Source organism: Myxocyprinus asiaticus, chromosome 23 (assembly GCF_019703515.2).
Source record: "Myxocyprinus asiaticus isolate MX2 ecotype Aquarium Trade chromosome 23, UBuf_Myxa_2, whole genome shotgun sequence".
Lineage (NCBI taxonomy): Eukaryota > Metazoa > Chordata > Actinopteri > Cypriniformes > Catostomidae > Myxocyprinus > Myxocyprinus asiaticus.
In genome coordinates, this window is record NC_059366.1 from 14,318,275 (window position 1) to 14,340,506 (window position 22,232).

At 36.4% G+C, this 22,232-nt stretch overlaps 1 protein-coding gene across 3 annotated transcripts; it reads right to left on the reverse strand.

Annotated features, from left to right (window-relative positions):
- Nucleotides 1–502: 502 nt before the first annotated feature.
- On the reverse strand, nt 503–21,868 carry zgc:110045 (uncharacterized protein LOC664755 homolog). 3 transcript variants are annotated; one of them, XR_007892704.1, is made up of 15 exons: nt 21,458–21,868; nt 20,373–20,446; nt 18,620–18,740; nt 17,961–17,984; nt 17,716–17,748; nt 17,190–17,306; nt 16,430–16,561; nt 14,288–14,416; nt 12,107–12,196; nt 11,030–11,071; nt 6,581–6,656; nt 5,489–5,541; nt 4,363–4,532; nt 3,146–3,836; nt 503–862 (listed from the first exon to the last, which is right to left on the reverse strand). XR_007892704.1 is itself a non-coding variant. In XM_051651335.1 (14 exons), the coding sequence occupies exons 3-14, from the start codon at nt 18,701–18,703 to the stop codon at nt 826–828; spliced, it is 987 nt and encodes a 328-aa protein (XP_051507295.1). In that variant the 5' UTR covers nt 18,704–18,740; nt 20,373–20,446; nt 21,458–21,868; the 3' UTR covers nt 503–825. The 3 variants fall into 3 exon arrangements, 2 of the variants coding, with proteins under 2 accessions (XP_051507295.1, XP_051507294.1); XM_051651335.1 differs by lacking the exon at nt 3,146–3,836; XM_051651334.1 differs by having other exon boundaries at nt 503–3,836.
- Nucleotides 21,869–22,232: the final 364 nt, after the last annotated feature.

Here is a 22,232-nt window from a genome sequence, read left to right on the forward strand (position 1 = left end):
GGAATGTTATACTCTGGAGCTAAATTAGATGAATTGCATTCAGCTTGTCAAAATGTCTGTCCTTCACAGCCAAAGTCAGTGATGCACTGATGACATTTACAAAACAGCAAACATCCATCAGAAACAAATGGTAGATAAGCAGGACAAAATAAGCTTTCTGAAATAAATATGATTCTCTGAGACAATGTAAACTAATAAACTAGGGCCAGGTGCTCTTTGTGGTTCTTAGAAGCAAGCTTACTTTAACCAAAATAACCCTGTTTTAAGTACGGCATGTATTATTGAACGACCCACAGCATTGCAGATATGCATTTGCAGCACTATGAAAACTCCCAGTTTGCTCTAACCTTTCACTTCAATCACAACAGGTCGGCACTGAAATGCAAGGTATGGAAAGTTGGAAATATTGAATTTCATCAAGTTTCATAAATGCAATTTCCGAAGTAGTCTTTGTATTTAAAATGAAACTACAAGACCCTCTGTGTACTAATAAAAAGCTGGTATCGTTTAATTAAAGAATGACTTTTAAGTTCTACATTTGTAATGCAATTAATAAAAGCACATTGATTGTCATATTAACAGCAAAATGCATACAGGTACTTCAAAAAGCAATCTAAAAACAAACACAAATACATGTCTTGCATTGAAGGTTGAAACATAAAAAACTAGTTACAGCATATCTGTTTATTACAAGATTTAAAAATACTTTAAAAAAATGTATCATTGTGTAGCCAGGGATTCTTGTGTAGTATTTAAGTCCATAAGAGTCCACTATGTCTTTAGGGTAATCCAATGAGAGATTAATGATAAGATATAAAGGTTGCACTACAGTGGCCTCAGACTTGCTATCACTGAGGACAGCCTAGGAGAAAAACACACAATCAGATATAGAAGAACAGATCAAATTATTGTTAAAAACAGTTATACCCCTGATATAAGCCCTGCTGGGCATGAGAAGCATGGCTCTACTGCATATGTGGGTCACAGTTTTACAGTGTCATCATTTAACTAAGCTGAGAGAAACAAAAACAAAAAAATAATATTTGATAATGTTTTGCATCAACATAAAAGTGTGAACAGTATTATAGCTAACAACTTAAGAAGGCGTGGTTATGGCCATGGATTGTAGCATGATTCTAAAACAGCAGGATGCAAATGTTAGAATCACAAAATGTGTAGGCCTACCAAGATATGCCATCTTGCCCTCATGCCTTTATATTTTAAAACTGAAGTGTATAATGTAAAACTGCAGCTCTGTGGCACTATCAAAACATTGCTCTGTTTGTTTGAGCCTCTCGACCAACCCAACAAAGCAACGTTGGCTCAAACAATGGCATGTGTTTGGGAAACCAATTTAAGAACAGTAATTATTTTTGCAATTCTGTTTGGTGACTCTAGTGGCACAAACAATACACATCGCCTTTATCTTTCTCTGCAGTATTAATTAGGTAATTTTTAAGAAGGTATGTTGAGAATGTTGACGTACTGCATGTAGAGGTCAACCGATTAATCAGCAACACTGCTTTTGGAACTATCCTTTATTGGTAAAAATCCACATAATAGTTTGCCGATAGTTTTTTGCTGCATAAAATTCCTGCGTTATACACCAAATCTTAATTTTTTTCTGGTTGTTACTGGGATTTTGGTTGCAATAAACAGCATCTGGCATTTTATTCATTTTGGACTCTAGTTGCCTCTTTCTGTGCCTGTCACAGTAAGGAAAAACTAAATAAATAACATTAAATAAATCCATTTTTAAAACTTTCGGCTAATTAATCAGTTATCAGCCTTTTCCGCCACCTTAGTTATCGGTATCGGCAAAATCGATTTTCAGGAGACCTCTAGATGTATGTTCTGCTGTTAAAGGGATAGTTCACCAAAAATGAAAATGATCTCATCATTTATTCACCCTCATCCCATACCAGATGTGTATGAGTTTCCTTCTTCTGCAGAACACAACTGAAGATTTTTAGAAGAATATTTCAGATCTGTATAAGTGTATGGTGGTTGGAATGATGAAGCTCCAAAATGCACATAAAGGCAGCATAAATGTAATCCATAAGATTCCAGTGGTTAAAGGTGCACTCAGTAATTTTTTGAAGTATGCTGAAGTAACTTACATTGACTTACACTGACACCTACTGGCCTGGAAGCTGCATCATTCCAACACAGTAGTTTTCAGTTGCCAATGCCATTGTTGAAATTAACTATGCACAGTAAACCTGGATTAATTTAATCCATGAATGAAAGTGTCCAATAACAGGGCAGTTACTGAGATTAAAAAAAGTAGTGTTCAGCTGGTCATGTGATCTTAACATGGCTGCCCCCCTGAGGGCGCCCCCGCCCCATGTAGAATAAAAAAGCTTTTATAAGATTACTGATATGACTGAACTCTTCATCTCACATGAGTGGTCATGATTTCATACATATGTTTCAGTATTACTATTCATTTCTTTAGAAGTAAAACTTTTTAAATGAGGAAAAATAAAAATACTGAGTGCACCTTAAATCTTTGTTTTCAGAAGCAATATAATAGGTGTGGGTGAGAAATAGATCAATATTTAAGTCCTTTTTTACTATAAATTCTCCTTCCTGCCCAATAGGTGGCAATATGCACAAAGAATGTGAATCACCATAAACAAAAGAAGAAGAAGGTGAAAGTGGAGATTTCTAGTAAAAAAAAATTAAAAAAAAGGACTTTTGGAATATTGAACTCTTTCTCACCCACACCTATCATATCGCTTCAGAAGATATCAGTTTATCCACTGGAGTCGTTTGGATTGCTTTTATGCTGACTTTATGTGCTTTTTGGTGCTTTTGGACTATATTGACTTGCGTTATATGGACCTACAGAGCTGAGATATTCTTCTAAAAATCTTTGTGTTCTGCAGAAGAAAGTAAGTCATACACATCTGGGATAGCATGAGGGTGAGGAAATGATGAGAGAATTTCCATTTTGGGGTGAACACTATCTTTAAGTTAGAAGGTCTGATTAACAACATCAGTATGAGACACAGAGCATCACACTCTCTTTGAAATTACTTTCTTATTCTGATACAATAACAAAGATGGCAGCCTGTTCTAATCAGCACAATAAAATCACACCAAGATAAACAAAAAAACAAACAAAAAAAATCACACTTACAGACACAGACCTTCCCCATGAGCTGCATAGTACCAATAAATCAAATTCCTGCTGGCTTTGGCTTTCCGTGAACATAAGTAGGAGTGTCAGATAAATTATATGGTGAGAGATGGATATCTCAAACACTTCCAAATGAAATGGCAAACAAAATGGAAGACGATATAAAGAGCGATTAATCTTGTCATACACTCACTATAACTTGTGCTATTTGTTTGCAAAATATTGCACAGAGACATTAAAGAGAGATAGAGGCCAGGAAGAAACACTTTCAATCTACTTAATATTCATGGATAAATAATAAACAAATATAACAATACTCATTATATTAAAGACCACGGACGCTCAGTACGGGGCAAACTTCTGCCGCTCTGATTTTTTGATGCTGGACGAAGTGGGAATCTTTGCGGTGTAGGGGGTGAGGCCGGGCGGGAGGCCCGCGGAGGCAGCTGCGTGCACTGCCAGCAGAGGGACGGTATTCATGCCAAGCAGGCTGGAGACAGGCAGGGTGTAATGGGCACTGGGGAAGGAGGGGATAGACTGGGGGGAGTGGACGTTAATAGCGGAGGGGGGAGCAGCCAGGACAGCTGTGGAAGAGGAGGGGGCAGACTGGGAGAAACCCAGGCCAAAGTCGAGAGCTGTGGTGGAGGATGTGGAGGATGCAGCCTGGATGCTCAGTTTAGCCATCTCTAAACTGCAAACACACACACACATTGAGAAGGAAAGACATGAGGGAAAGTGTGGGGTTAATAGAAAGGTTAAGGAATGTAAACAAGAGACAGTGACATGAGGGGGTGAGAGAAATAGAAAAAGAATAATCAATTTAGGGAATGTTATTTGTTACAAGAAGGAATAAAAATAAGGGTATAACATGCCTGGATGAGAATTGATAAAGGAGTGCCAAATGGGTGAGTTGAAACAAACCAAATAGACTGCGGCCTAATTCCTACATATTATCCCAGACCCTGTGTTAAAAGAATGTTTCACCCAAAAGTGAAAATCCGGTGATTATTTACTCACCCTCATGTTAACATTGAACACAAAAAGAGGATTTTTCAAAAATCTTCACACAGCTCTTTTCTATACAATAATTCTCCTTTAGGGTTCCGCAGGAAAACAACAGCATACGGGTTTGGAACGACATGAGGGTGAGTAAATAATGTCAGAATTTTCATTTTTGGGTGAACTATTCCGATAAATGTGGGAAGGAAATATCTTACCTAGCACTGATGAGGTACTGAGCCACACTGATGCTGGCTGGGGAGCCTGTGATGGTGACATGGCGCACAGCCGAACCGTCTGTGGCCCCCGCAATCTTGATCTGGGCACCAGACATCTGCCGAATCTCATTGATCTTACTGCCCTGTCTGCCAATGATGCAGCCTATGAGCTGAGTGACCGACAGACAGACAGACAGACGGGTGAGGGCCAAAAACATCTGGATATTAGAAGTCTAAAGAGGCTGAAAGTGAAAACCTTGAAATAGAAAACTTTAAACACACTATATAAATATTCACAGATACTAAGAAATTATGAATTACTTTAAATTACAGTATTCCTCCAAATGTAGTTACTGCAATAGGATTACTTTTCTGTTTGCTGACTTCATTTGTGCTGTTGTTGATTTTTTTTTTTTTTCCATCACTGTTATTTGTTTTTTGCGTGGAGATTCTAAGTGCTCATCTTTTTATTTGATTAGGTTTTTTTGCCACCATTATTGAGGTTTGTGTCATTATTGAGTATTGAGGTCTATGTGTATTTAAATATAGTTCTTGCACATAATATTTTGCTTTTGCAAGATGATTTTTCCTCTGAAGCAAACATGCTATTTCTTATTAAGAGTCATATAAATCCATGTGTAAAAATGAGATGATAAAAATTAAAAATCTCTTTTGTTGCTAATGATAAATAACAGAACAAGAAATCTGTAGTTTTCCTGACAAGAATTTATAGACTGAATGAGACACTGTTTTTAAGTACATAAACTATTAGAAATGACATCAACAGAGTAACAAAGTGTTATAATGTAAGGGTAGTAAATCAAATAATCCCAAATCAAATCCATGTACAGTGAGGTCAAAAACTCTGAGAATTTGTTTTAATTTATTTTATTTATTTTTTTACATCTCAAACCTGTTTTAACCTGTTTCTTTCCAGGTTGCAATAAATGAATAAATAAATAAATAAATAAATAAACCATTTTAAAAAGTGGCCTCAGACTTTTGGACCCCAATGTACATTGAAATAATGGCAAAAAATGCAAGATGAGCTGCAATAAAGATTGTGCCCCAAGCTTACATCATTAATTGTGTAAAATGTACTCAATTTATGTCATATACAACTTACATCATTAGGTATGGTCAGCTCTTGAGAGCTGGTTGCAAAGGAGGCATCAAGACCTATGCAGTGAAATAGGACAGTAAAGACCACACAATTCGACAGCTGACTAAATTTGCAATTTGGAGATCTGCAGTTAACATTTTAACATTGCTACATCACCAATGAGATTGTGCAAATTTAAATGATACAATGTATAAAAGCATTAAGGCTGCTGCAGTGGGTGACTCATGAGTGAATTTCTGATTGATTTACATCTGCCTGAGTTGGAAAAAAACACCCATAATAGCATTTCCAAACAGCCCACATTATTGGAACATCTATGAAGAGGCTGTCTCTTTATTTCCATGGTAATAATTATGGGCAGGCACTTGCAGCATGTGGACTCTGTGTGTAATGATGAATGTGGGCTGCTGTGAGAGTGAGCTTCAGGTTTGCTTAGGAAAATGCTGCCGGTTTGAACAGGTCAGGGGTATTGTGGAGGTATGGAGTGACATGAAGGGAGAAGAAGTGTTAAACAAATGAATGCAGGGTAAGGCAAACACCTGCCATAGTGATAAGTTGACATAAAAGGAGGGGGGTGACATATGCATCACATAGTCGTCATGCTCTCTTTAAGGTGACCTGACACACTCGGAAACTCTTATGACAGCTCAAAGCAGCTGTCAGCAGCTGGTTCTGAGCGCAAACTAACTAGAACTATCAGGACTGGTTAGTTAGTGGTTGCAGGGGTGCCAGTGTTATAGACAAACACTCTTTTTACCTACAATAATTGTGCAATTTTATTATCAAAGATACATATAATTTAGACAAAATCCACTTGGCTCGGGGGGGCACATGGGCTTCTGAGTGGTTGTATCATGGCATGTCATGTGCAGCATAATGTTTGCTCTCTGACACTTACAGTTTTGTGATATTTGTAGCCTTACCACAATATGGCTTCGCCCTCACTTTCTTCAGAGTGGGAAAGTAGAGCGTGTGTTGGTGCACGCATGAGGTGGAAGTGGAGAGGGAGAGAGACAGATCGAAAAAGAGAAAGACAGGCAGAGAGAGACAGACAAAGGAAGAGACAGACTTCCCTGGGGAGCTCTGGGTACGTACCAGGGAAGGTGGGGTTGCTCTGCCCAAGGGAGGTAAAGGGGATATGCTGCATAGCCAACTGGTGAAGCTTGGTCAACTGCGGGGGCAGGAAGGGAGGTTAGAACTAGCCAATCAAAATTGAATTATTTCAGAGGAAACTCACATCTACAGACAGAACAGCACCCATATTAAAGGATTAGTACAACCAAAAATGAAAATTCTGTCATCATTTACTTCAAAACATGTATTCTAAAAGCAAGTTAAATTTTCATCCAAACAGGTGAGATTGTTAAGGTTAATGCTCTATCGAGTTATAAATCAACAAAACCTACCTCCCTGCCCGAATCCTTAAACCTAACCAATAGTGTCATAAAAAGCAAATGTAAGATGAAAAATGCAATTGCTGAAGTAACCACGTCATATTGTGGTGGTTCTACAACACTAATGGCTAACATGTCGACCTGCGTGCTCTTCAGGACTCATACCCCTGTCCTTTGAATGCAACGCTCAATCAGTTGAGCTACTGTGAAAGTTGATCACACTTGAACAAGCTTGTAAATGTAGTTGGTTATGTAATGCAACTAAAAAGCATCGTCTTACAAGTCATGCGCTATAGTAAGAGTGTTTTGATGTCATAAGATAGCAATGTGCGAAAAACAAAGCTAAAAGTGTTCATGAACTGATCATCTCCCCATTTACTTGTGATTTGTGTGATAGGAAATAAAAGTCATTGTGATACATACAATGAGCCACGTAAAATTATTTTTTGCATAAATGAAGGTATAATAACAGTTTTCTATGAAACCAGGTAGAATTATTCACTGACAATCTTCCACTCCAGTGAGCTCAAAAATGGAGTCAGTCAGTAAGTAGAACTCAAAAACTGAATCAGTCTGATTCATGAACAAATTGTTCAAACTGGACTGATCTGAACCCACTCTGGACTCAATTCTCAAGTTAACAGCTTGTAGGAGGGGAAGATTATAAATTTATCAATAAAGCACCATGGACTACCATTATGGTGCTTTTATGGTGCTTTTGATTCTTCATACTTGCCCTTTTGTGTTCTATGGTGGGAAAAAAGCATAGGGCTTAAGAATGACATGAGTAAATGATTACAGAATTTTCATTTTTGGATGATCTATTCCTTTAAGATTCAATTAGATTAGTTATATGGGGCAAATCCACAGAATGGAAATTCTTCTTTTTTATTAAAAATCATTGTAAATAACATCTTAAAGTTAGGATAACCTCACAGTTGTCTTAAAGCTGAAGTATGTAATTTCTGCAATGTTAGCAGCAGTGAAAGGAATTGCAAAAATAAACAATGTTTTCAAAACAGCTTTCCTCGTCTGCTGTTGTTCGAACCGTCAGATAGATCCGTCCCCACCTCACGCCACTGAATGAGAAATGGGGCGGGTCAAAGTGGGTCGCACTAAACAAACACAGAAATGTTATAGTGTCACAGAAACAAAGCATTTACAGTTTTTGAGAAAATGAACCTCTGAATGACTTACTTGTCGTTATCTCTGCATATTAAGCTGAAAAGGTTGCATACTTCAGCTTTAAATCCAAAAAGGTAAGATTTTTTATTAATTTACTGGGTTGTTTCAGATGTGACTTGTTCTATCATGTTGAGTCGTAAATCGTAAGTCGCAATGGGCTGTTTATGTAGAAATGTGATTTTTAGACCAAAACATGTTTTTGAATGTTTTGTATTTTATGTTATTTTTATTTTCAGTTTTAAAAACAATGTAAATGTTATCACGAAATTAGTGCCCGACCGATATATCGGTCAGCTGATATTATCGGCCGATATTAGCCTTTCACCAATATATCGGCATCAGTGTATATTTTACCAATATGCGCAGATATGCAAACTTTTTTTTAGAACATATAATGCAGAAAACAATGCTTTAGAATTAGTGTCATTACGTAGTTTGTCCAGCAGAGCGCGCTCCGACTCCACTGTTTACAGAGCTGAGCTGATGGTGGCTCTGCAGACAGGGCGGAGTTCAGCAGTAAGTTGCTAACTAGTTTGTTAAATACATACTGGAAAGTTAATAAACAATGACCCCATCATTTTCCCTTTTCAATATAACTAATATAACGTTAACCTTGCCCCTGACAGCCATGTCACTCATGTCTGTTTGCTGTTAGCCAGCTATAGTTTGTCAGTGCAGTCAGTAATGTAGCAGATTTAAAGGTAAACATCAGAGTATCTTTTTGCAGCTCATCAGACAACGGTGAGATGGTGGACTGGGTCTGTTGACGCAATGCTGGTCCATCTTTTACTCTCCGTGACAACAAGCTTATAGCTAACTAGCTAATCATGTAGCTACTTTCATTGCTTGTCAGCTGAGTGAAAGTTAATGTGTAAACATGTATTCACCAATCTGTTTTGTTCAGGATTCACAGTTTGGTACCCCCTTCAACTGAACAATTCCAGTCACTGCATTTATAAAATGTAATATTTAAAAGTCTGGTTTTCCACCGTTGAAAGTTTCTCCTGAACTTGTATAGCAGAATACGGTGTAATACCGCTTGACTCGGCAGGTGTAAATGCTTCTTGTTTGGCAGTATTAAAATAGTCAGCATTTGACTGATACTAAACAGTAATACTGATGTTTATTACGCTATTTATTGTATTTCTATTTATTCTTTATTTTCTCAGTGTTCATTTCTAGAATTTGTTGACAATGTATAATAATAATGTCAAATATTCTTTGATAAAAATATTTGTTTAAGAAAGCAGCCTTCTGAGTACCTTTGCATAGTCATATCAGTGCAAAATCGGTGAACAATCCAAATAGAAAAGGTCTGTTTTCATTCCAGCTCAAATATTAAATATATCGACCACCATATCGGTAATCGGTGAATTTCCCCCCTCTAAAATCGGTATCGGTCTCAAAAATCATATATCGGTCGGGCTCTACACAAAATGTAAATAATAAATGTTGTTTTGGAGCATTTAAATGTGGTTTCCATTTATGCTAGTCTACTCAAACGGATGCACGGCATAGCAGTCTCCCTTTGATCTTTAGAGTCCATAGAAAAACAATAATAATACAGTATAATTAGAAAACTGAGACTGCCATTTTTACTTTTGTGGGTAAAATGTAAAATGTGTTTCTGGGTCAAAGTGACTCAAAATGATCGTGAGGTGCTTGCTACTCTTTATGATTTACTGTACCAGTGTTTGAAGTTGTTGTATTAGACAAGGCAACCTCATGAGCAGGCTAGTATAATCAGAGAATGACAAACGCCTGTCCTTTTATTCTTAAGAAAAAAATGAAGATGTTCTTAAGGAAATATTTGAGAACTTCTTAAGAATGTTTTTAAGAATTACATTTAGAAAGATCTTTATGAACTTCATAATTTATCCTAAGAACTCTCTCTCTCTCTCTTTTTTTTTTCTTAAAGGGATAGTTCAACCAAAAATGAAAAACAAGAATATCTCAGCTCTGTGGGTCCTCACAATGCAAATTAATGGGTACCAAAAGTTTGAAGCTCCAAAATGCATATAAAGTCAGCATAAATGTAACCCATAAGACTCCAGTGGTTAAATCCATGTCTTCTGAAGTAATATGATAAATCTGGGTGAGAAACAGATAAATATTTAAGTCCTTTTTTTACAATAAATTCCCCTTCATGCCCAGTAGGTGGCGATATGTACAGCAAATTTCCAAAAACAAAAGAAGAATGTGAAAGTGAGAGTGGAGATTAATTGTGAAAAAAGGACTTACTATATTGATCTGTTTCTCACCCACACCTATCATATCACTTATGAAGATAAATATTTAACCACTGGAGTCTTATGGGTTACTTTTATGCTGCATTTATGTGCTTTTAAAGCTTCAAAATTTTTATACCCATTCACTTGCACTGTATGGAACAACAGAGCTGAGATATTCTTCTAAAAATCTTCATTTGAGTTCTGCTAAAGAAAGAAAGAAATACACATCTGGGATGACATGAGGGTGAGTAAATTATGAGAGAATTTTCATTTTTGAGTGAACTATCCCTTTAAAAATATTTTCATGAAACTGGCCCCAGGTCTCCTCTGGACTTACTCTCCACTTACCCTCCCAAATTAGATAACATAAAAAAAAAGCTATAGCATTCATGTTAGTGATTCTGTTAACACATCTTGGTTTTTGTGTCCCATCCAGAGATATAAAATAGTACAGAGTTACTGATAATAGTGACAATAGATATTAAAGAATCGGTCATGGTCAGATACCATCTTTCACGCATCATGCCTCTGATATCCTCGCTCGAAGGAAGCAACTAAGTTAGTGGAGGCTCCAGTGTGATCGGAAAGACAGGGATGTTGGCACTTAGGTGTGTGTGAGGAATGCATTGGGAGAATAGTGGTTGTGTAAGGGGTGGGATGTGGCTGAGGGGCTGCAGTGGTGTTGTGAAGTGTGCTGTGAATGACACTGATCAGGCAGTGAGACTAACACTCACGTCTTGGGGTGGAATTGCAAATTGTCCTGGGATAGCAAAAGCCTGTTGACAAGATAACATGTTAAGGTTAGTTGGAGTGTACAAATTATGACAGCCTATTCACTCCTTTGTCATTAGTCTCAGCCTCAGATGGCATGCCCACAGACCACCCACAAATCTACACATTTTTCTGCCAAAATGTTTTCTGTTTTGAATAATTTTTTTACATGCATTCTATTAATGGAGTATCATCTTTTTCAGATTTACCTAGAAAACATGTAACAACAAAACAAACTGTGGTTGGTCACTTTACATGTCAGTCTTCCTGTCTAAGTGGACACTTCTTGGCCAGACTAAGCTGCAAAGGGGTCCAGACTTTATGAGACAAGTTAAAAGTCTGGTTACATGAGACCACTTTGTCATCCACATATTAAAAAAGTGCCCTTTGGGAATTTTGAGCAAACTGTGATCAATTCTTCTTAATGTAACCACAAGGGGGCATTACAGTACATGAACCTTTCATGCTATCACCAGCCATGGCGATTAATAAATTCAGTACTCATCTGCTTCTTAAGAAAACAGCGCTTTAATCCTCCTGAAACAAGTGGAGCTTGTAGCTGACATGGTTTTACATTATACAGACAAGCAGCATTCACCTCGGTCAAACTAAAGTTCATGATCACTCAAATGTACAAGCAGCCCCTTGGACAACATACCGGGTAGCAGAGATTTGTCATAGACGAAGGGTCAAAGTTTAGATTACATCCTCAAATCTCATTCCCACAAAAAACATCAGCACAGAATGGAATAGAGCTGAATGGATTGTCCAGCTATTTACAGCTGTATTTACAATGCTTGGTTGCCAACATTACAATTCAGAGCAAAACCTCTGATCTGCATGTTTAAGAGCACTTGACACGGTCCCCTTTGGTGACTGTATTACTGATTGGATCTGAGATTTATTCCGCCAGCTGATCTCAGTGTAATCATTAGGGTAAATGTCCACACTCACAGCTCCCCACTGGGACTGCAGGGAATTGTGGACTCATCAATGAATGTACGGTTCTGTTTTTTCATTACAATGCATGCAAAACTCACCGGAGCAGTATGTGGTTGTGCCAACACTGTTTGGCTACCACCTGCAGAGGGTTTGGGTCGGTATGGAATGGTGGCTCCTTTAGGTGGTGACTACATATGGGAGATAATAACAGGCAAGGCAAATGCAATGGCATTGAATTAGTCAGCATCTGTCAAAAGATTTGTATATAAAATGGAGAGAACATTTTATAAGGTGCACTCAGTAGTTGTTTGATTATGTTGCACCAACAATATGTCAGTTGTCTTGCACTTATACTGACACCTAGCGGTGTGGATGCAGCATTGTGCAAAATCAAAAGTTTGAAGTGTAGAAATACCCTATGTTGTCTGACATGATTAATTTATTCCAAAGCAAATGTGTTCAAAAACATAGGGAGTTACAGATATAAGTGAAGTCTGTTCTTTAAACTAACTTTAAAGACCCCATGAAATCAAAATGAGAGTTTTGTATTTTGCATTGTTGGGTAGTAACGGATTGCATGTAACCTGGATAACATACACAGATTACAAAAATAAAGTACTTTACATTACATTACAGTAGAGTACATTTTGAAATCTGTGTGATTAGTTTTATGGATTACATGTTTACATTTTTTATCACAGTGCAAATCAGCTAACGGCAATAACTAGTGCATAATTTACTAAATATGCTCCTAAATTTTAAAAGAGTGGTCTGAGCCAGAGCCTGAAATACACGTGATAAGTCTAGCCAGATAGAAATACATACATTTAAGACAGTGTGGTCTCGTTCCACCACATACAAAAATAACTTGACTTTCAAGAAACAGGGAAAAATTTAACTGTGCAGTAAAATATTTGCCTTTCAGAAAATATATTATTGATTAGATTAAAACACATTAATATCATATTTTCATGAAAACCTGCAATAAGTAATCCAAAAGTAATCAGATTAGATTACCCTAAAGTGTCATCTAAAAAAATAGGTAACACTTTATTTTGATGGACCCAAGTAGATATTTAACTGACTATAAGTGACTTATCAACTGGCTTGCTTTAGCTAGTAAACAGTGTTTCAACAATGTTTCAACAAACATTCAGTAGACTATCAATAGCCTGCAAAACAGCAGCAAAATAACAGCTTATCGACTGACTTGCTATAGCTAGTAAACAGTGTTTCAACAAACATTCTGTAGACTTTCAGTAACCTGTATACAGATCTTTTTTAATGAACTTTTAATGAACTAATGTTCTCAACAATAATGTAAGTAGGTCATTAATAGAGATCTATATATAGGCTACTGAAAGTCTACTGAATGTTTGCATCTTGCAGGGGGCGGCACGAGGCACCCAAACAGACTTTGGGGGCGTGTTGAAGCGGGTTTCTGTATGGGCCCAAGACGCCATACAGAAATAGCATTTTAGCTTAGCGTAAAGCTGACAATTTACACAAGGTTTATTTCTATTTCTTCTGCTCCAAACTTACTTCAGACATACTTCTCTGTCTGCTCGTATGAATGTAACATCATAAGAAAGTGTTTCACCGCTGTTCAAATGAACTTTGGATCGCATCATTTATATGTATAAATGTTTTCCATCTGAAAGGACTAAATATTAAATGAAACAAATGACAATAAAATGCAAAGTAATCTCTTCAGTAATCAAAATACTTTTTGAATGTAACTGTATTCTAATTACCAATGATTTAAATTGTAACTGTAGTGGAATACAGTTACTTATATTTTGTATTTTAAATACGTAATCCCGTTACATGTATTCCGTTACTCCCCAACACTATCAGTCCCTATGAGGCAGCCCAGCTTATGTAGAATAAAACAGCTGTCTGTCTATTGTGAGTATACCTCATTTTAAACAGATTTCTCAATACTACTATTTCATTATGTGTAAAACCTTTTTAATGAGGCAAAAGTACTGGTTGCACCTTTAAGCCTCAATGGATTGTTCTGTTCTGCAATGCACTGAACAGAGAACAGTCTTTAACAAAGGCATCCAAGGTTGGATACTGGGAACTAATGAAGCAAACAGAAACATTTAACATGTTGTGCATACGTTGAAACTGAATGCAAATGAAACGTGAAGGTGAAAGAGACATGAAAAATATCCCACACCTGAAATAATATTTAAGCACAAGGGAAATCATGCATAAAATTTCAATAAAAAATGTAGCCACACTCACACACTCCTACATGCACTCGCACCAACCTCTAGCATGACAGTGCAGATGTGCTTCACACATTGTGTAATGGCGTGGGGGGTGCCTGAGATGGTCACCGCTCTCTCAGTAGAGTCAGGGAGTAAGTCTCCTGCTACCTGCACCTGGGCACCTGTGCTCTGACACATGGAAACACTGTTATTGAAGACAAACTGCAAATTATACCATTCTTGCTAGTTTCCTTAGGTGGTAATAGTTAAAGCTGAAGTGTGTAATTTTTTCAATGTTAAACATTTCTTATACCAGTTAAATGTGCCGAGACAGCTATAAGTTAGCCATTTGGAGGTTGACTTTCCTGTTAATGTAAACACATTGCTCTGTTTGATTGAGCATCACGTCCAGCCTGACATAAGAAAAATAGAGTTTTGCAGCAGATATATATGTTTAGATGACCAATGACAGAGGCTGTGGGAGTGTTCAGGAAACCTGTTTGAAAACAGGCGTTATTTTTTACATTCGGTTTGTTGGGACAATGTGCATCAGAAATTACACACTTTATCTTAAATGAGCCAGTAAATAACTCTTTACCCTTCTCATTGCAAATGTCCAGTATACTTTTTAGATTTAAAGATTTATTTTTAGATTTAATTTTTAGGTATGAATTATTTGATTTACTCACTCTATGGCAACAGTTATTCTGTCAAGCCAACTTCTGGGCAATTCTACACAACACTTATTTATTGGTCATTGTGTAAAAAATTTTGTTAGTCAGGTAAGAAATAATAATAAAATAATAGAAATATTAGCGTGTGAGAATGGTAATGAAAAAAGTATGTTTTTTAATGGTCTAATTTTTTTATCTGAAATATCTTTTATGTTCTATAGGTTTGTCATTATGGGATGTTACTGTTACGAAATGTGAAAAAAAGATTTGAAGTATATAAAAAAAAATTCCGTACAACAATTCAGAGTGAAAAACTTATAATAATGTCTCGCTTTTAGAAAGTAATTTATTACTTTTTTTCACCACTTTAACAAAGATGTCAACTTTTTTTTTCTTTTTTTTTATAAATGTCTTAATTATTTATGGAAGATTCTATATCAATAAGATGGAACAGTCAGACAACAAACCTAGTTTTAATTTATTTCTCACAGAACTGAAATATTATGGTAAAGGATGGAAAAGTTGTGTAAAAATAGCAAAGCAAAAAGATTGTTATGATTTTTTTATATGTATGACTTGACAGATGCATGTTTGTTTTTTTGTTTTTTTCTTGAATTTATATGCTGTTTGTATTGTGCTACATGCCTGTTGTCTAAATATTATTATTTTTTTTTTAGAGTGAACATTTGATGTTTAGTAGTATACTGGACACTAGGACTCAATAACTAGCATCTTACACAACAGTATACAAATAAACATATTGCATGTTAACAATAGGACTAACAATAACAATAACATTTTTCATGGTTAAGTATATTTACACTTATGTTCTTAGCAGATTCTTTCCAAAGCGACTTACAGAAAAGTGTGCCATAAAGTCCCTTTTGGTATGACTGCTATTCTGATGTCTAGAACTGACATTGTTATGGTCTGGCCAGTTATTTAGGTCAATCTATTTGGATACTGTATATAAATGTGAGTCTATTTAGGCCTTGCTGGGCTGTCCTGTCCTAGACATTCATAGCAACTGGAAATAAAGGCAGCCAGTTCACCCCTCATAGTCCTCAACAGAAAGGACGGCTATATTTATTCAATTTGATCCACCAGCTGAATTAAAAAAAACAAAGCCTTCAAGCAAAAGCCACTGTCCTTATGTCAATTTCAATAGCTAAATGAAAATGAATGGTTCCACTTGTGAGGTTTTCATTAACGAAAGCCATGAATACATAAGTTTGAGGGAAAAGCAAAGTATTTCGGAGTTTGAAATTAAAGCTGAGGGGCCCAGCAGTCTCATCATAACATGCGGAATGAGCGGAAGGCAGATATGAGGGCCCCCCCTGTGCTGAGGAATGAAACGTTTTGCCTTGATGAAGACAATCAATCAGGGTGATGTTAATTGTTTTGTGCTTGCCGCTGAGACAAAAGAAACAAATTGTTTAACGGATCATTCTGTGCATCATCTGAGGGCCGCTGTGACCTGCATTACAAACTCTTTTGCATTTTGGCAACTGATTAAACTCACATCTACCTCTCTGATCTCTTTGATCTTGGAGCCTCCTTTGCCGATAAGTGAACCGCACTGACTGGCGGGGAAGACGAGGCGCAGTGTGACAGGAGGCCTGCTTGTCACTGTGCTGTTTATCATGGAGGCCATGATATCCTAAAAGAGGGAAAAGAGATGCATGTGTATCGGCTTGCAGCTCAATTCAGCCCCTGTTCTTAGATTAATACAAATGAAAGGCAGATGTTATATGCACACCAGTGTAAATATTAACACTATTTGCATTTTGACAAGTGACATATATTATTATAAAAATATAATGATTAAAAAACACATTTATTGAGCCTACATCATTACTCTATTATTATTATTCTATTTTATTGTATATATGGTATAATAATATACTATAAGTACTATTAGAATGGTACTGTATAATTCTAACATATACTATTTGCATTTTTTCTTGTAACATATACTATTCTAATAGTATAATGCCATGCTAGTGTGTGATATAATAACATACATAGTATATGTGCAGTATTTTACATAGGCCTAAATGTATTTAGACTGACTATATAGTTTAATAACATACAGTATTATATACAGTGGCTTTGTCTGATTCTTCCAAACAGGTGCAAATAGCCACATTGTATGGCTATTTGTTTATACCCAAAGCAGTCACTTTGAAAAAAAACAAAAGAAGATGATAACAGATAATAATAAAATAAAATTCATTCAAATCACCCATCATCTCAATCATACATTAATGGAAAAATCACACACACACCTCCTCAAATTTCTCTGCAATCATGGCGAATGCTTTGAAGATGACCTCAGATGCACCGGTTATGGTGACGATGCGCTCTGGACTTGATCCGTCAGATATGTTAATTCGGGCTCCACTCTGAATCCACAAAGAAAAGTGGAGTTTTGTGCTGCATTAAATATAATTTGGCAGTCCTTACCTCAGTGCTAATATTTGGATCCTTTCCCAAGTAAATACCATTTAACTGATCATGCAAACGAAATGTAATAAGCTGAGTTTGTTTAAACTGAAAATGATTCCTATGATTGTTTTCCCCTGTCTAGTTTTTGAGATACAGTACATGAGGTGACCCAAATTACTTTTACTCTTCATATTACATCTCATTTACTCAGTTAGACAGGTTTAATAGTGTACATTTCAATGCAGTTTGTTAGCAACAGTTCGTGGTCAAATAAAAGTGTGGCAAACAACAATATGTGAAATATCGATTTACTAAAACGATTAGTCTTATTTGATATTAGATCATGAAGCTCAAAATACAACTTACCTCCTCTCTCATTTTTTTGACAGTCTCTCCTTTCTAAACCCAAACAAGGAAAGTCATTTTAAAAGACTGCCTGAAAATGTAACATTAATGCTATGTATATTAAGATGATATTTAACAGTATAAGCCATACTTAAACCACAATAAGGACATCATTGAAGCTTTGGATAACTAAAGAATAAAGGCAATATGCGTATTTTGCTTAATTCAGTTTCATTTATTTATCAGAATAATCCTAAATTGTTTACCTTCCCAATGATACTTCCAACTTCCTAGAAACACACACAAAACACAAACAAAAAACTGTTAATCTGGGCTTTTAATAATGTTCAAATAAGTGCATAGTAAACTGGAATACTGCAGGATTATGGAGTTATGTCTGTCTACTTGTTGGAAAATTTTCCTTAAGGTTTTCAGGAATGATTGATCAAAGAAGGATTACAGGTCCTTTCTCATTAGAAAAGATGATGCAGTAAACAAATATACCACTTTGTGCTTTCTCTATTTCTAATTAGAGGCCAAGCACTGAAGAAGCGTAGCCCCCATTGTATTCATTAGCTTTCTTATTAATATCATTCTTCTGGCTGTGAGTCTATGGGAGTCCCATGAACTGTTTGGAGGAGAGTTGTGAAATTTGGCAGAGTGATTGAGGATGACCTCAATAGTCCCCTGAACCATTTGGGGGTCTCTCAGTCAAACCCTCTAGTGCCATCATCAGCTCAAAGCTTGACTTTTCTCTTGCCAATAACTTCTGAACACTTTAGTCTACTATTTTTATTTGTTTGACTAATCCTGAGTAGATAGAACCTGTTTTTTATCCATCCATCCATCTGTCTCTTATGTAATGGTTAATGGCAAAACATAAAGCTAAAAATCAAAAGACGCAGAGCTCTGCGATGTGTCTTACCTTCCCATGCATTAGCAGGCGGATGGTGAGGGTGACATTTAGTCCCCCCTCTGATCCTCCGCCCTGTCTCTCATTCATATTCATTCTTCTCTCAGGTCTAGATGCTTCAAACAGACTGTCTCTGTCCACACAAACAGACAAATTTACCAGTTCAGTCACAGCTGCTAAAAGAATTCGAAGATGAATTTCAGTGAACAATGCCAAACCTTTCAGGCCTGACAACATATACTTTTATTTTTTCTGCCTATTACCTCTCGCAACCGTAAACATCTTTTCAGTCGTGCGTACATTTTTGTTTTGCTGTAGGTACCTGGTTTTGTGTTCTGGGTGTTATTTTCCTCGGGCTCCGCTAGAAGGAGGTAGCTAAGAGGGTGACCTGGGGTCCTGTGTCTAATGTTTCTAATTCATAAGACCACTCTAATGGTTCTAGTTTAACAGAACCATTGTCCTCGTGTTCTGTTCAGATTGCCTCTTGTTTTTATGTTTGGGGTCCCAGAAACTCCAATTATGTACATATTAAAATAACAATATTAGTCATTTGGAAATCCAATTATTTCCCCTTCAAATTCTTTAAATATTTTTTTCTGATGTAATCACAACCCAGTAGGCAGATATCATTAAAGCATTTCCCCCAGACTAGATGTGCACTTTTCAGAATTGTGATTGGTCTCTATTTTGGTAATGTTGTTTTGTGTTTGGTGACAATTTGACCCCATCAAATATACACTGTAGAAAAATTGAATTAAAGAAATAAAAATAAGCAGCTTTCAGGAGTGTCTAAAGTGTGTACACCAGTCAGAGAATCTTAGTATGTGAAAAATCATTGCATTTAATCATATTTCTGGGGTCTCTAAGACATAAGTATTCAGGGAGGATTTTTGGCTCATCTTATTTAGTTGTAAATACTGCAGTATATTGTCTATAATCAATTCTTGTACACTGAAAAAAAATGTTAACCTGAAAAATGTGCTTTATGTTGTAATATCTAAATTAAATGGTTTGATTCAAGTCAAAAATATTTTTTAACATCAATGGATCAACACGAATACATTTGATTAAACTACAAAACGTTTTTTAAGGATTAGATCAGGTAGAAATGGCTCCTTAATGTAACAATTGCAGGTAAAAGATAGGGGAAAACATGAATATCATCTAGAAACATAAATGTTAATTATGTTTTTGAGCTATTAAACTGCCCTTGGAGCAGAACATGAGGGTTATAGAACTAGTGTGACGGTGTTTGATAAAACTCAACAGGAGCCACTTTTTTCTGTCTGGGACTGTGGATCAAGTGACGTCTGTGTGACCATGACTAACAAGGCACTTTAATTTATCAGTACAGGAACACACTGTTATTTGTTCCCACATTCTTGTCCTCTTCGCAAAAGCGAGGACTGATACATTTAAAACAGATTTTATCACCATCTGAATCGATTATAAGCCAGATGAGATCACAGAGAATTCATGGGCGAAACTAAAAAATGAGTCATTGTTAGATCAGAGGAAATGTTCACACTGAATTGCATGTCAGTAGTCGATTGTTTGAAATTTTCCTTTAATAATACCTTAGGATCCATGCCTCATATTTCCTTAATGAGTCCCTTTGGCTAAGTACAATAAACGAATGCATTCTCTTTAAGTGAGTGTATGGAGATATCGGTTCTAATTATAGACTTACAATCCTTTCATTTATTAGCCCTCTTTTCTTCTTGCTTTTTAAAAAATACAGTGTTTGATATGCTCAGAGACTTACATAAGATGTTAAATGAAATGTGATCCCTCTTGCCATGACACTCCCGAATAGGAACTTGTTAAACAGAAGTGACACTGAAGAGAGAAAATATGATATATAAATTAGTTTTTCACTTTTGTTCAACTGCAAAAAATATATATAGGTTTATTGGTTGAATTATGGTAATGCAAATACTTTCAAAGCCATTTAAGTTCTGTTTAAAATACATAGAATTCTGCATTTATAAAAAGAAATACAGACAAATTTAATTGCAAAGGTTTGAAGTGGTGTAAAAAGCCCGTTTTTTTGTGTGGCTATTAGTTCTGTACTGTTTCATCAGGTAAATGCATCAAACAAACAGCTAGCATCCTGCCTAATCCTATAGGCCAGGATTTGTTTGGCTAATGCTAAACCCCATTTGACCCATTTCTGCCTGTCTAATGCTTGTCAACATGCAACTAAATCATTCTGCTATGTTACAACACAGCACTAATAAGCCCAGACATATAGATATCACATAATGTTTTTCACATGTCAGATGTGTTTCTGAATTGGGAATTAAAATTATTTACCCAAATGCCATTGTAATATGCATACATAATGGGGAAAATTGTGGGTCAGATTAAAGTTCAGTCTTCAAAAATTACTGTTTTAAAAACATAATCCCAATGACAAGAGCCCTTGTCACTGTTTGCTAACCGTGTTTACATTGCATAGTGCTATATTGTAAAAAAAAAAAAAAAATACACTATGATCAATATCTAAGTAAATTAAAAATCATCTTTACATGCAGAATATGTAGCTAGTTGATTATGTCAATATTATTGCCCAAAACCTAAATAATATTCATGAACATATGTGATAATTATGGAAATGTAGAAACATCTCAGCTTTAAGCTATATTGTAACATGAAGTGTACATGTAGTCATGAAGTCAAAAAATATTAAAGATATAAACTGCTGGAAAAGCTGTTTTTGTGAACAACTCAAAGATAAAACCAGAATACTGTTTGTGCCCAGAAAAGCATTAATACACCTATTTGTTCTTGTCCTCTGGAAGTCTCTGAGTGTGGCAAACAGCTTTGGATGGAAGTTAATAAACTGACCTGCTCAAGTGATGGAGTTTGAGACCGCAGGAAGATGCCAGTAAGTTACTTTTTCACCAACTCTCTCCAGGATGAGTTAATGTTTGTGGCTCCAAAGTGTGTATGATTCCCTGAGTACAGAGTTGCCCTCCTTTGGTGTCAGCTGTATTCAGAGAATGGACAGATGGCCCTGTGCCCGTACCTCTGGTCAGCAGAGACTAGCTTTACTGTTTTTCCCCCTCTGGCTTAGCCTCTGATAAGCCTTTAGACCCGGCTACGTGAGCTTGGAGTCTCTCTCTATTTCTAATACTCACGAAGTTGATGCCACAGATGAACAGGTCCTTCATCTTGGGAGCTGAGGGTCATTGTGACGTTAGGGAAAGCCACAGGATCCCAAGATGAATAGAAGGCAACAGGTTTCTCATACTTGGATGCATGTGCAACATGGACCACAAATAAATTCAGAAAAAAAAGAAAGTGAAAATGTCTAACTGTGCTTCCAAAAAGACTTATCTTCCCAAAATTATATACGCTATCTATTGTGACAGGGAAGACGTAGGTAAGACATCTTCGTGGACTATGATATCGGAGGACAATGTTTTTGTCTACACCCCCAATCACCATAAGCATCTCCAAATTGACTGTGTCACTTCATTATGGACAGAAAGACATAATGTCTCTGTGGCCGGTGTCCCCTCCCCAAACCCACCATCTACTCCTGCTAATGAGGCCAAAGTCCTGGGAAAACAATGTGGACTTTTAACAGCAAAAAAATACATGGCAGCTCGGCAGCAAA

What these genes read in the sequence shown, in the direction of transcription:
- zgc:110045 (XM_051651334.1), bottom strand. Translation starts at nt 18,703, where the DNA reads ATGAATATGAATGAGAGACAGGGCGGAGGATCAGAGGGGGGACTAAAT. An exon ending in TTGGAAGTATCATTGGGAAG is followed by an intron (nt 17,749 to 17,960) that starts GTAAACAATTTA and finishes GTTTGGGTTTAG; the next exon opens with AAAGGAGAGACTGTCAAAAA. An exon ending in CACAACCACATACTGCTCCG is followed by an intron (nt 11,072 to 12,106) that starts GTGAGTTTTGCA and finishes TCTTGTCAACAG; the next exon opens with GCTTTTGCTATCCCAGGACA.